At 41.6% G+C, this 14,773-nt stretch overlaps 1 protein-coding gene across 1 annotated transcript in view; it reads right to left on the bottom strand.

Moving 5' to 3' along the window:
* The window catches only part of NOL6 (nucleolar protein 6), a 127,823-nt gene extending 114,904 nt beyond the window's left edge, over nucleotides 1–12,919 (bottom strand). The window contains exon 1 of the mRNA XM_029913867.1: nucleotides 12,893–12,919. Within this exon, the coding sequence (XP_029769727.1) occupies nucleotides 12,893–12,919 (27 nt within the window). The remainder of the gene's footprint in view (nucleotides 1–12,892) is intronic.
* Nucleotides 12,920–14,773: the final 1,854 nt, after the last annotated feature.

The raw sequence follows: 14,773 nt of genomic DNA, 5'->3' as shown, positions 1-14,773 counted from the left end.
GCGCGCTGCTGACCTTTGCCGGCGCTCCCCTGCCTGAGGGGCGCGCTACTGACCTTTGCCGGCGCTCCCCTGCCTGAGGGGCGCGCTACTGACCTTTGCCGGTGCTCCCCTGCCTGAGGGGCGCGCTACAAACTCTGGCTGGCAGCCTTTCCGCTGCTAATTCCCCGCTGGCGGAGGCGTAACCCCGGCCAGCCCGTGACGACGTAGCTCCCCACCGCCCCCTAGCGGGTAGGCGGACCGACACCGATCACAGACTGGTATTTTATACTTTTAACACAAAGTTGAGTAGTGGGGCTCTGTTTCAAGTCAAGCAAAAATCCTTCTATTTTAAGAGTAGTGGTCAGTCTAAATGCTGCAGCTGTTAAATCCCCATGGTATTTACATTGTACGGTAACATAAATGTAATGAGTGCCCTGTATGTAGATGAGCACCTATAGTTCTAGTCTTCAAAATAACCCTTTCAGGGCAGGGTGCTATATTTGCTCCCTTGCTTCTGCTCACATCCACTATAGAACAATAGTACATGTCCTTCTGGAGCACACAAGCACACTGTGTACAATGAACAATTGCCTTTGATACACTACATTTAACTTCCAAGAGACCACATTGGCTCATTGGAGGGGCAGAGAGCATGCGGGGAACTTCCATTCAGTTTGGGAAAGGCTGTTAAAGTGTCACTTCACAAAATGATCACTCCATATCGTACCTCTCAGTCTTTAGAGAGAAAAGGAGGGTGAGGTAATCTCTTATTGGACCAATGTCAGATTCTGAAGAAGAGCTCTGTGTGGCTCGAAAGCTTGTCTCTTACTGGACCAACTTCTGTGGGTGAGGCAGTGTCTTTTTCCACCCACCTTGTCACTCAACAAGAGTAGCCATAGTTAATGTAGTAGATAGAATTTCCCATGCCAGGAATAATAGGACAAAATTGAGCAAAGCAAAACTTTGAATATCAAAAACCATCCTACCATTGATATAATTTAACTGGAAGTGATCTCCTAAGGGAAGTTGTATGACACATCTGTATCTACATTACATACAGTGCATTTTCCTAGTATGTTGTGCAATCTTGCTTCAACATGAAGAACTGCTTAGTACTCTTCCAGGTCTAGCTCCTGTGTTTTGTGTTGTGAAATCATGATGTATCTTGATACTCCCAACCTTTGAATTTTTAGGCTATGTGGAGGATTGTGGAACTCTGTAGAACTGGCAGACTAATTCAAGGGGTAATGGTAGCCCTGTAGCTGTGATGGTGTGTAAGTTAGCAGAGATAGCTATTGGCTTGTAGAAACCTTGCCTTTTCAGTTCTTGGTAATTCACTAAGTCCTCTCCACACATGTACTTTAACACCATGCTGCATGGTGAACTCTTGTGACTCTCTGAACCTAAAAACAAATGTCTAGAAGCAGTCAGTTTGGTGGACTAAAGGATTATGGGAAACTCTAACTGCTTCATTCCAGCAGAAGGACACCATATGTCTTTCAGAAGGTATCAGATGCTTTTATGTCAGACAATGCCCAGTCAGTCCTGTTGTAACAGCAGGAAAGACTGTTTTTTCTTCTAGTGTATCAAAGGGGTAGCCGTGTTAGTCTGGATCTGTAAAAGCAGCAGAGAGTCCTGTGGCACCTTATAGACTAACAGACGTATAGGAGCGTGAGCTTTCGTGCGTGAATACCCACTTCTTCGGCTGCAATGTTTTCTTCTAGTTCCTTTACTGCTGATCTCCCTTAGATAGTAATATTAAAGTATGACACACACAACTTTTGTAGCCCCTATCCTGAATGGTGATGGTCTCAGTTTGGTGTCAGACTGGATGAAAGGGACAACAAAATCCAGAATTCATCTGTTGTGCTCGTTGTTTGCAGAGCATGCACTATCTAGAATGGTCTGCAGTTACCACCTGTGTTGTGTGAAAGGAAAACCAACACAGTGCATTGTTTGAGACTTTTTTTGGTGGCTGCATAAAGGTATTCATGTGAGAGACAGACAGGTGGGTTGGGTCAAGGGCAGGGGAAAAATGCAGAAGCCACGAGTCCGTCGCCTTTGTTAAATATAATGTAGGACACTACACTGAACTTGTTATGAAACTAGTGAATATAACAATAGGATGCAGTGTGGTCTAGTGCAGGGGTTCTCAAACTGAATTGCACTGCGATCCCTCCTCGGACGACAAATTTCTACACGACCCTGGGGGGGACCGAAGCCTGAGCCCACCCAAGCCCCGCCACCCTGGGTGGGAGGGCCAATGCCTGAGCACCACTGTCCTGGGTGTGTGTGTGGAGGGGGGGGGGGGGGGGGCAGTCGAAGCTCAAGGGCTTCAGCCTGAGGCAGGGGGCCTGTAACCTTTCTTAATCAAAATGTTGTGTGGTATCAATTCAAATACCTTATAGAAGTCTCTATATTTGGGGTATCTAGTAAAACGTTCTTAAACAATCCTCTGTTATCACTCACTTTCCATTCCAATAGTAACTCAGGATGTCAAGAGTTTGCCAAACCCATCGAAGAATTCTTGAACTGCCCTGTCTACTCTACCTTGTTTTCCTCAGAAAGCCAATCCATTATACCATCCCTACAGGAAGACTCAGATCTTCAAGCATCCTAAGCCAGGCTTGTTTGTCTTCATTATAAGTGAAATCTTAAGCTGGGAAGGAGCCCCCTACTCTGGGGATATTATGCAGTTCAGACATCTTAGGGAGAAAGGCATGAAGTTCATGTTCAGGTCTCTGGGCTTTTTAAGACTGATTTAGCCAGAACGACTTTCACTGGAGGCAAAACTGTCCCTTGTTGGCTGCCTCTGCAACAGGTGTTGCTGCATTTAGGCCTCATCTTTTGAGGATGTGCCAGAGGGCCCTGCGCTGGCTTTAGTGGAACTATATTTTCTACTTCCTTCCCCTTCTACACCTCCCTTTGAGGGTCAAGTGTCTCAGTTTTTTAGATATTGCAGGTAACTCTTGTGCTATAGCTAGACTGACTTTCCTTCTTCCCTGTGCGTTGAAGTCGGGTTTCCAGTAAGGCTTCTGGAAGTAGAGAAACTGAGTGCCTAATAGAAGAAGATTGGTATGTATGCCCTTGGCATGTAGGGCTTGAGGGATCTGTGTGTCTTCTAAATGCGACTGCTACTTAAAGATTCTGTAACCACAAGGTCAGGTATGTGCTTTGCACAGTGTGGTTCTGTATAAACTGATAAGTTACAAATTGCTAGAACAGTATTGCTGGTTATAGTTTACTATTAGCAGAACTTCGTGAAGGCATGTTATGCTTGTCTAAGTGTAATTTCCCAGTCTATGCCATAACATTGAGTTTAAAACACTTGGTCAGAAAACCAGTCTCTACATTTAGAGAGTGTTTTAAATAGAAAACTACAGCATGGATGACCTTCAGATAATTCTTTTCCTGGTTGTAAGGTAGCTAGTATTTCCAAGTTTTAAACTCCTGTGAATTTAAACAGACACTGATTACCATATGTAGTGGCTTAATGCTTATTATTTTAGGCTGAAAAATGGCTGATTGCAATAGAGAGTTTTTAAGAACTATGCTATCAAATTAAAATGTTTTTCCATTTTTTGCTTGTATTAATAGGTACAATGCAGGAACACGTGCATATTACTGTCTCTTAACTTGTCATTTGATGCTTCATTCTATCGCAATAAAGGTTCACAGTACAAAATTGTTCCTGAGTTCCCTGATACAATGTTATAATTCTCTGTTCTAGACTCAACTCCTTTATGCAGCCACACTTCCATATATAAGCTGCTGAATATATTTTCAAGATAAAAATATGCAGGTAACTATGGAAATATCCACCCATAGAACTCTCTGAGAGAACAAACATCATTTGTAAAAATGTGTGTGCATGGATATTCACTTCTGAGTCGTCTTGGCCTGCCACATGTTTTGATGGATATTGAAAATAATTTTACATTTCTCTTGGTAACATCATAAAAATTATTAAAGAATGAAGTTCCATGGCTGCTTCAGTGTTTACTACAGAAATGGTAGATTCTTAAACATGGTGTGGTGATTGGATACCTCTTTGGATATGTCTATTCTGCATTGAAAAACCCACAGCTGGCCCAAGTCAGCCGACTCAGGCTTTGGGGCTCTAAAATTGCAGTGTATGCATTCAGGCTAGGCTGGAGCCGGGGCTCTGAGACCGTGCAAGTAGGGAGGGTTTATTCCATCAGCGCACAGGATGGACTGTACTCTGGGAATTAATCAGAGTTGTGTAATGAAGGAGTCCATCCTGCGCACTGAATGAGGCAGGAGTCTGGGGGAAGAGTATGTGATCATGTAATTACAGTCTATTAGAATGCATACGCACAATGGAACTGAATTAAGGTGGACCAGGCATCAAGCATTTTTCAGCTTTTGAGTGCTTGACTTCACTAACTTAACATTCTTACTGTAGTTTAATCGCTGTAAATGCATATACCTTTTGCCATCTATCATGCTGTAGATAGTAAAACAATAACAAACTTTATCATGAATCCATAACTTGGTTTTAATCTTCTGTCTTTTTCCTTGTGAAACACTTAATTAATTTATGTGCATTGGCAACAAAAACTTGACATCTGAATAAACTAAATGAAGTTTGAACTAATAGCTTGTCTTTTTGCCATAAGGATGTATTTGTAACTGCCAGCTGTGACATGTTTGTAAAGGCACCACTTCATGTTAAGCAACACCAGGTGTTAATTTCTTGGCAGAAGAAAATTACAGAAGGCTAATCATAAACTTTCTGAATCTCTGATCTGCTAGTAATTGGTATCTGAACCTGTATTTGTACAACGTCTTTGTACAAGAGAAATAGTGATGGGTGAGTTGTAATGGTTAAGCTCTGTATTCAGATGGAAGCAGGGATTTTTCTAGTGCACTTTCAGCTGTGAAAGAGCATTCCATGGAAATATAGCTGTGGGCAAAAGTAGGTGGTAGGTTCAAATCTATTAGGAAAATGACATCTCTGTTCCTAGTTCAATAAAATAGCTTTGTGTAAATGCTAGCATCTGTTTAAAAGCTGCCTCGTTACTTTACTAGTGTTAAGGATTTGTCTAAGGTATCTTCTGAATTCAACTTGTTCTTAATTTCCCACCAGCACTTCTATGGTGCAGCTCCGTGGGTGGTAGCAATTTGAACACTCTAGTTCATACAGTGTGCTGAAGACATTTTTAACAATGTCATCTAGACCTGCTCTAAGCAGAACTAGATGACATGGTGGTTAAAATGTTGCATGATCTGCACTAGTAACATCAGGAAGTCTATGGGTAATAATAAATACTTGGAAAGAACTCAAAGCATTACTGAAGCTTCCATTTAAAATAAAAAAAGGGCTACATATGTAATCCTTATGGCTGTGAAGATAATGCAGTGTTTTCTTCCAAAGTCTATTTTTGTGGGAAGATGAATAGCAATACAAAACTTTTCATTCTGGCTAGGAAGTTTATTCCTTAGGCTAGTATGTTTTGGATAAGCTTTCCTAACCCAATTCTTGGTATGTACTGTAACTTTCATCCATAGATCTCAAAGCACTCTATTAATTGAAATGGATTAAAAGGGCTAACTGTGTTAACATAACCCAATCTCTATTTAATGTTAAACAGTGTTCAGCAAGGTCCGGGGATTGTTAAACAGATACCTAAGCCTGGCATCATGGCACAAACACCATTAAAAATCTTTTTAACCTTTTTACTAAAAATACAGAAAAGGAAAAGCAGTTAAAGCATTTGAAATATAAATTATGAAATGCTAAAATGAAAGCGGTAACATCCCCTTTTCCCTTTAGCTGTAAACCATCTTTAGAAGGAAAAACTCCCTGTTTGAGAGTCTTAGGTGTTATGAGAGAAGGTAAGTGTCACACCAGAAGATGTTTGGGATTCATCAGGAACTGGTAGGGGTGACAATATCATCTAGGTCCCTCTCTCTCTGGCCTGTCCTGGTCAGGACACCTCTTAGGATCAGGATGATGAAGGCCCATGGTTCCAGGAAACCTGTGAGGGACAGCCATAATGGTGGTGGAGCTTGGTCCAGTAGCCTTTGTCTATATTTTCATCTGTTTTTTATTTGTTCTTTTCCCCCACAATATTTTTCTACCCACCACTCCCTTTTGGATCTTTAATAGTCCATGCCCTCATTTTATCTACCAAATAGGCTTAATATGATACCAATTTTGGCTCTAACATTTGGCTCCACATCTGTTGGTTTTTAACTTCAACACAGTCCTTGAATCATATCGATAGATCTCTTCTGTTTAGACTAGACTAATTCAGTTTTTACCTCCCTTTTCCAGTCAACATTTGTTACAGGTTATTATGACATCTTCTAAATTTTTACCTACTTCTTACAGTTGAGCTCACAACTCAGGTACATTTGTAGGCCCAGTTGTCACAACAATTCACAAAGCTGCTTTTATTAACTTTCAAGGCCCTTTATAGTCAATCCCCACCATCTCTCATTTGCTGTTGAGCTATTGGTGCTTGCCTCTGATCAGCCGTGATGGCAGCCCCCACTCCTCACATGTTCAACTTCGTGCTTTCTCATACGTCTGCCCCACGTGCTTGGGAGGAGATCCCAGTAAATATCAGCAAAGTTACCTCATTGTTAACCTTTGAGTCCCTCCTTAGAACTCTCCTTTGCTATGAGGCCTACAAAAGACTTGACACTGGTTAGGCTGTTGGTGGGCAGAGACCACTGCTTGTTATGCTGACCACTGTTGTCTCATTCATAGAATCATAGAATATCAGGGTTGGAAGGGACCTCAGGAGGTCATCTAGTCCAACCCCCTGCTCAAAGCAGGACCAATTCCCAACTAAATCATCCCAGCCAGGGCTTTGTAAAGCCGGGCCTTAAAAACCTCCAAAGAAGGAGACTCCACCACCTCCCTAGGTAACGCATTCCAGTGCTTCACCACCCTCCTAGTGAAAAAGTTTTTCCTAATATCCAATCTAGACCTCCCCCACTGCAACTTGAGACCATTACTCCTTGTTCTGTCATCTGCCACCACTGAGAACAGCCGAGCTCCATCCTCTTTGGAACCCCCCCTCGGGTAGTTCAAAGCAGCTATCAAATCCCCCCCTCATTCTTCTTTTCTGGAGACTAAATGATCCCAGTTCCCTCAGCCTCTCCTCATAAGTCATGTGCTCCAGACCCCTAATCATTTTTGTTGCCCTCCGCTGGACTCTTTCCAATTTTTCCACATTCTTCTTGTAGTGTGGGGCCCAAAACTGGACACAGTACTCCAGATGAGGCCTCACCAATGTCGAATAAAGGGGAACGATCACGTTCCTCGATCTGCTGGCAGTGCCCCTACTTATACAGCCCAAAATGCCGTTAGCCTTCTTGGCAACAAGGACACACTGTCGACTCATATCCAGCTTCTCATCCACTGTGACTCCTAGGTCCTTTTCTGCAGAACTGCTACCCAGCCATTCGGTCTCTAGTCTGTAGCAGTGCATGAGATTCTTCCGTCCTAAGTGCAGGACTCTGCACTTGTCCTTGTTGAACCTCATCAGGTTTTTTTTGGCCTAATCCTCCAATTTGTCTAGGTCCCTCTGTATCCGGTCCCTACCCTCTAGTGTATCTACCACGCCTCCCAGTTTAGTGTCATCTGCAAACTTGCTGAGAGTGCAGTCCACACCATCCTCCAGATCATTAATAAAGATATTAAACAAAACCGGCCCCAGGACCGACCCTTGGGGCACTCCGCTTGAAACCGGCTGCCAACTAGACATGGAGCCATTGATCACTACCCGTTGAGCCCGACGATCTAGCCAGCTTTCTATCCACCTTACAGTCCATTCATCCAGCCCATACTTCTTTAACTTGGCGGCAAGAATACTGTGGGAGACCATATCAAAAGCTTTGCTAAAGTCAAGGAATAACACATCCACTGCTTTCCCCTCATCCACAGAGCCAGTTATCTCATCTTAGAAGACAATTAGGTTAGTCAGGCATGACTTGCCCTTGGTGAATCCATGCTGACTGTTCCTGATCACTTTTCTCTCCTCTAAGTGTTTCATTGTTTGTTTCCTTGTATTCTCCCATCGGTCTGTCTGTATCAGTCAGTCTCTTGTCTTACATTTGGGTTGTAAGCTCTTTAGGGCAGGGGCCGTCTTTTTGTCCTGTGTTTGTACAGTGCCTATCACAGTTGCATCCTGGTACATGACTCAGACTCCCAGTTGCTATGATAATACAAATAATTAAAGAAGGTCTTGCCGATGCAGAGGCATTAAGAAAATATTTTTTCCCAGGGGAACTGAGAATCTGCTGCTGCCATGGACTTCAGTTGAATATGAGAGTGCTCAGTAAGTGTGAAAGTTAGGCCCTACAGTAAAAGTGCCAAAGACCCATTTTCAAAAGTCACATATAAAATAAGATGTGTAAATCATATATAGGGTAAAAATTTCAATAAATGCCTAAAATTGAACAGTGAGATAGTGGCTGGTCTAGGAATATAACTCAGATGTTCTGACTTGCGCTTGTGCTCTGCCTGTTTGGATCGTGCTGCCTCAGCGTTACGAGAGTTCTTAATATTTTTGCAGGCTTTTAGTTACAATTCTTAGTAGAAGGCTGGACATAAACATGTAAAGCTTACCTTCTATTGATAGTAGAGTGACCTGTTCAGATTCAGTTGGTCCAGTAATCTTGTGTTGAACTTTTGTATGGTATCTTTCTTGTGTTTTCTATTAAAATGGTGAAAAGAGGTACAAAAAACATGGCATAGTTGACACTGGCCTCTGGAGCAGTGTGAACCTTGGTATTCCAGCTCTTGCTCTCTTCCAGCTCTCTTTGTATTCTTTTCAGCTGGCACGAATTTTGATGATTAAAATTCCTTTATCACAATTCCAAAAGGGCCCGCTTTACTTCATGGGTCTAACGTCCAATTTAAGTGGCTTTCTGTAGCTGTGAAGAGGTTTCTGCTGCTCTTTAGCAGCTTACCAAGTATTTTAAAAAGATGGCTAACCCATGCTTTAAATGTCCCTAAAAAACCTTGCATGTGGGATGAGTGCACATACTCCTACCATCCAACCCTTCATTCTGCTTGGTTAAGTTCCCTCTAAGCTGCATGGCTGCGCAGCAGCCTGTTAAGCGCCGTGCAGGCACTCTGAGCTGTGGCGGGGAGAGATGCCTCTTCCCCAGCCCCACCCTGCTGCAGTCGGGGGAGAGGGTCGGGGGGGGGAGGGGAGTCCTTTCCCCGCTGTAGCCCCGGGACAGCCCGCACCCCAAACCCCTCATCCCATCCCTATCCGAGAGCCCGCGCCCCCTCCCACACTTCAAACCCCTCAGCCCCACCCCGCCACATGAATTTTGTAGTGTAACAATATGGAGGTGATGTGTCACACATCACTTTCATATTGGTGCACATAACAAAATTCATTCCGCACATGCGTGGGGAAAAATTAGAGGGAACGCTGCTGCTTGGTGAACCTTAGTGCTTCCAGTGACTAAGGTCTTCTTTAAATGATCTTTTTTTATAAAGCACCCCTTGCAAAAGCACACAGGGTACTGAACAACAATTATAAATCCGACTTCTTCATTAACAAAAGAACATCCTGACCTCAGTGAAATTACTGGCGAGGTGGGTAAAGGGTACGTTTTAAGAACATTTTAGCTAATACATTATAAAAGCATGTAGGCAGAGTGAGGTTGAACCTCCAAGGTTTCTAAAGATGAACCTTTAAAAGCCTAGTCTAGACAAGCCCCAAATGACACTTAATCACTGACGGGAGCACTTCAGTGCTCCCTTGAATCCTAAAAATGTCATGTTGCGTTGTAGTACAGTCAGATTTAGGGCTGGTCTACACACACAAAATTGCACTGAAATAACAAGGTATTACCTTTAAGCCTGTTTAGTTGTTTTGCTGCATGTCAGTGAATGAAAGTGGTTACAGTTGATTTTAGGCAAAGTTGGTTGACTTTGAGCCACTTTTATTCTGAAATAACTGTCCCCACACACTTTTAAACCTATCTAGTTATTTTAGTTAAAGGGAACTGACTTGAGCTGATTTAATTAAGTTTTTGTATGCTAGCCCTTAGTAAATTGTTTATCCCATTGTTCTAAAAATTTTAATTAGCTTCCAATGCTCCATTCCAATCATGAAGGTTTCCAGAGACTGATATGGCACTGCAGTTAGTTGCTGACATGTGTCCTGAAGCATGAGAGTTGGTATCCCTTTAATCCTTTTTATAAACTTTTATCCTAGCTGATGTAATTGTGGATGTTCTTATTATCCATATAAATGTCTAATCCTTTTTTGAATCCAGCTAAGCTTTTGGCCTTGATATTGCTTAGCAGTTATTTCCAGAGGTTGCTTATGGATTGCTTGTTTCCTAAGATCAGTTTTAAATTTGTTAGTGCTGAAATCACCAAAATTTTGAACTACCTCATTTATTGTTATGAGGTGGTGTGACGAACTGGGACTGTTCTTAATGTGGTCTTTGAATGCTGAGTGGGGAGTGTTGGCCTGGGAAGGTTGCAAGGGAGTTTGGCTTGAGGGAAGATACCTGAGCATGTAACATGAGAACCCAGGAAGGGGGTTGGAGCCAGGTGACACCTTTGCCCGGGAAACTGGACAAAGGCTGGTGGAGGAGCCGGGGAGAGGCTGGGTGAGAGATGCTGGAGAGAGTTAGAGTTTGAGGAGCTGGCTAGTGTAATGGAGGGGAGCCCAGATGGGGCTCTGCCCCCCCAATGGGGCTGTGGTGCCCCCGGGACCCCTAGATGGACCAAACTAAGGGGGTCCGGTTGTCTGTTCCTGCAAGACCTGTATTGGGCCATGTTCCTGTCGTCTAAATACACCACCTGCTTTACTGGCTGGCTGATAGTCATGGTGAATCGCAGGAAGCCGGGGGTGCAGGGCCTTGTGTCCCCCCACACTCCGTGACAGGTGGATGTCAAACCTTCCTGGTTGTATAATGCCAAGACCTGCCTTATAGGTGTCTCCAAACTTCCAAGAGGCCTTGTGTGTCTCACCTTCTGGCCCCAGAATTTTTACTTTTTGTCCTCCCATTTCTTGAAGCACATCATCATATACATTAGATGACCTGCCTGTTACTCAAAAGTCTCCAGCGAACAGCTTCCTCATCTTCCTTTGGGCATCTGTAAACTCTGAACACTCATACTTTTTTCCTGTAGACTTGAGAAATGCCCACACTGAGACCAGTGGGACTTTTCAATCTTTTTTTTTTTTTTTTTTTTTTCCCTTTTTTTTTTTTTATTTTTTTTTTTTTTTTTTTTTTCCCCCCCTTGAATTATAGAAAGGAAGGAGAAATTCTTTTCTTGTTGGTGCAAAATGGTAGAGGGCCCCCAGGGCAAAGTGACCAGGGTTCAGTTTTACTCGATAGCTGTTAGTTAAAAGTCATTACAAAAGATGACTTTTATTATGGAATTGCTCTGTTTAAAGCCTAGCAGAAGACCCCACGCTTGTTTTATCTGCTGTTTCCTCTCTTCCCAAACACAGTGCTAGCTAGCTAGTGTTTTGAGCATGGCCATTTAAAGGCAAAGGTATGCTGCAGGATTTTGTATTCTTTTCTAATCTTTTAAGTGTTTCTACCGGTGTGGACAGATAGAATACAAATCATCAAATACTTACCTTGTACATTTTTTTTTGAGTTGGTGATAGACTCCTGTTATTGATTAGATTTGTTTACAAATAAGTTTCATTTCTGGAAACTGCCTTGGCTAGAGGGTGCAGAATTCCTTGGTTCTTAACTGCTACTTACCTGTAACCGAAAGGTCTACCAATAATATGTACTGGTGTGAATAAGGATCCACAGGTATGATATCCACCAGCACAGATTCTCTAGTAATCGAATGGTGCACACGGCTGTTTCCTTTTACCTTCCCTTTTTCACCTAAGGAACTTAATCTGAAATGGTTATCTAAAATCTGGCCGTGTAGCAAAGCTCTAGTGTCCCTCTTAATTTTTCAGTAACTTTAAAGCATAGTTCATGTGTCTGGCTTCATAATTTCATTGGTGAACATCTAAGAATATACAAAAATGCCTTTATTAATTTGCTGTATTTAGGTTTTTTTAGATGCAGTCCTGACTTAATAAGGAATGGCTTCATTTTAACATTAAACCGTTTTAACATCCTATGGCAAATGCTGACTAATCTGACTTTCTAGTACGTTTAATTTGCAAACTAAAATCTTGCTGTTGTGGCTTTTTTGTGTTAAACAACTGAACTGTACAGGATAATGAACTAATGATGCAGACTCACAAGATCATTAATCTGTTTTATTGCTCTAGCTGTATTAAAATCAACTCTAATCACAGTTGAAAAGCAAATGAACTGTGTTTTACCTTTAGGTATAATTGGACATACTGCCTTGTAAGTTTGTGTTTTGTGCTTCTGTTCCATCTGTAAAATAATGGGCTATTACATATGCTGCAAAGCCTAATACATAATTGATTGTGGGATACACACACTGCAGCACATACCATGATCTAGGCTGCAGGGGCTGTTTCTGTATCTGATTTGCTCAGAACAATTCTTTTTTATAATAAAAGCTAGAGGATTTTCAATCCTGTCATTGGGGATACCTGATTACTCTTCCCCTATCCTGATAAAAGAATCCAAAATGAAATGCTAAATCCCTCATCCAAATGCAGACTGACTTTTTTGAGGATCCAGTGTCCCAGTAAACATCAAGCAGTTAGCACTGCACATGCCATTGCTCACATACTCCTGAGGTCATTTCCCCAACATCTGACTCCTTGGTCTTTCCATATGAGGAAGATCCGGGTACTGGAATCTGGAATCCTGTCAAACATCCGTAGTGTTGCTGTGCTCTGTAAAGTTGCTATGTTCCATTTTGTCTGTCTCTCTCTCCTTGGGATCTTTTTGTTCAAAAGATGCTGTTCAAGTGTAGCTTAATGTATGCATATCAACAGGTACTTACATGGATGTCCTCCAGACACTCTATCATGCCTTGTGGTGGAAGTCTTCCTTCTAAGGCCATAAAATATTGGCAATTTTTGATGCAGATCTTGCATATCTGCTTTTTGGGATGGGGGCCCTCTTTGGGACTGCCTTCAAAACTGGTGGGGTCAGGTACAGCTTAGTTTGTTTCTGAAACAAGAAACAGCAGGTAGTACACTAATTTAAATGAGCCTACTAGTATGAGGACCGGTCTCTAATCCAAACACTTACAATGAACAAACACTCCCACTATGGAAATGCATTTTTTCCCCTGAAGGTGGAGTAATGCTTCCACCCCCCACTCACAAGAACTTGGTAGCTTTTGTAAAGCAGAGCTCAGTCAATTCCGACAAGCAGCAAAAATAAGTGCAATGTACAATCTATAGCATGGATAGTGGCTTTTTGTACCCACTTATTCAAGGAACATTATAAACTGTTGTCAAATGGTTGGGCACAAAAGAGCTTCTCTTCTTCCCCAGTCTCCATTTCAGTTACAGCAACACAGTACCCAAAGAATAAAATAGGGTCAAAACTGACCAGAAAGCCAGAAGTGCCCCACTTTGAGATGGAATTTTCTAAAACACTTTTAAATTTACTTTTCTTTTTTGCTGAATATATTTGCAAAATACTTTTAGCATTAAAATATTTATACGCATTGGGGCTGAATTTTGCCTCCACCCTCTTGTGAGGAAAATTTTGTGACTTAAATGCCATTTGCATATAGCCAAAAAAATCTAACTGTAAACTCTTCAGGGCAGAGATTGTCACTTTATTATTATTTTTTTAATAGAACCCAATACTATGGGGCCCTGATCTGACTGGGAACTTTGGGTGCTGCAACAGTATAAATAAATCTGTGAAGGTAATCCCAGTACATGAAGCAGTAAAGATTTTCTGGATATTAATGTGCTGCACAAAAATAACACTTGTTCAGTTGTTAGCTGTACAGCTTGTGTGGATGCAAATGTAGGCAAATTGATTAGTGTATTACATAACACTAAAATTCTCTGAGCTTCTATTTGGCAAGCCTCATGCATACTCCTCTGAGGCGAACAAGTAATTTTTCAGTAACTGGGTTATGAGTGAGCAGAATTTTGCATAATGTTTGGTTGTTTTGTAGCTTTGAAAGAGAATTTATGTACAACAGAAGTAGATATGGTATCTTTTTGTTCTTGTACAGGGGTTAGTGTTTTTTAGATTAAGTCTTAATCTAGTAATTGACAAACTTTAAAATATCCAAGACTGAGGTAATCAATAACTTAAGTCTGGTTAAAATGGCTAGTTTGGTCTTGTGTATACCTATATTTAAATTAGTGAGGGAAAGTAATTAAACCGACCAACATGGAATGAAAATATAAATAAATATATACACACACATACATACACATGGGGGGGGGGGGGGGAAAACACCATAACTGTTTAGATCAGTAAGGTATCTGTTGAGACTGAATGCATACCACTTGATTTTGATAAATACTACAGTTTACATATGCAAACACTAAAATTCTTAGTCCATGGATCAATCTTGTACACACTCTGCCTTGAGAGATTACTGAAAAATAGAGTGCAACATTTTATTACAGTAGCATCTAGAGGCTCTAATCAGAGTCTATTCTGTGTGCATACTATCTGCAGATTCAAACAATAGCATTCATCAAAATAATCTGGTAAATACTCAATCTAAAATGTTTTCTAATTGGAAAAATTACAGATATATCAACACTTCACTGGTCATTGAACTGAGTGTTTACATCCATAGAATACTGGAAAAACGGTTGAAAACTGTGGCTCTAGAGGTTTATTAGATCTGAAGTGGTTACACCACTTTTCAATGGAGTGCCTTCTTTAAATTATGCAGTTT

Source organism: Terrapene carolina, unplaced genomic scaffold (assembly GCF_002925995.2).
Source record: "Terrapene carolina triunguis isolate 2854851 unplaced genomic scaffold, T_m_triunguis-2.0 Scaffold998, whole genome shotgun sequence".
Taxonomy (NCBI): Eukaryota; Metazoa; Chordata; order Testudines; family Emydidae; genus Terrapene; species Terrapene triunguis.
The sequence above is the reverse complement of the archived record's forward strand: the minus strand, read 5'-3'. Positions and strand labels throughout refer to the sequence as shown.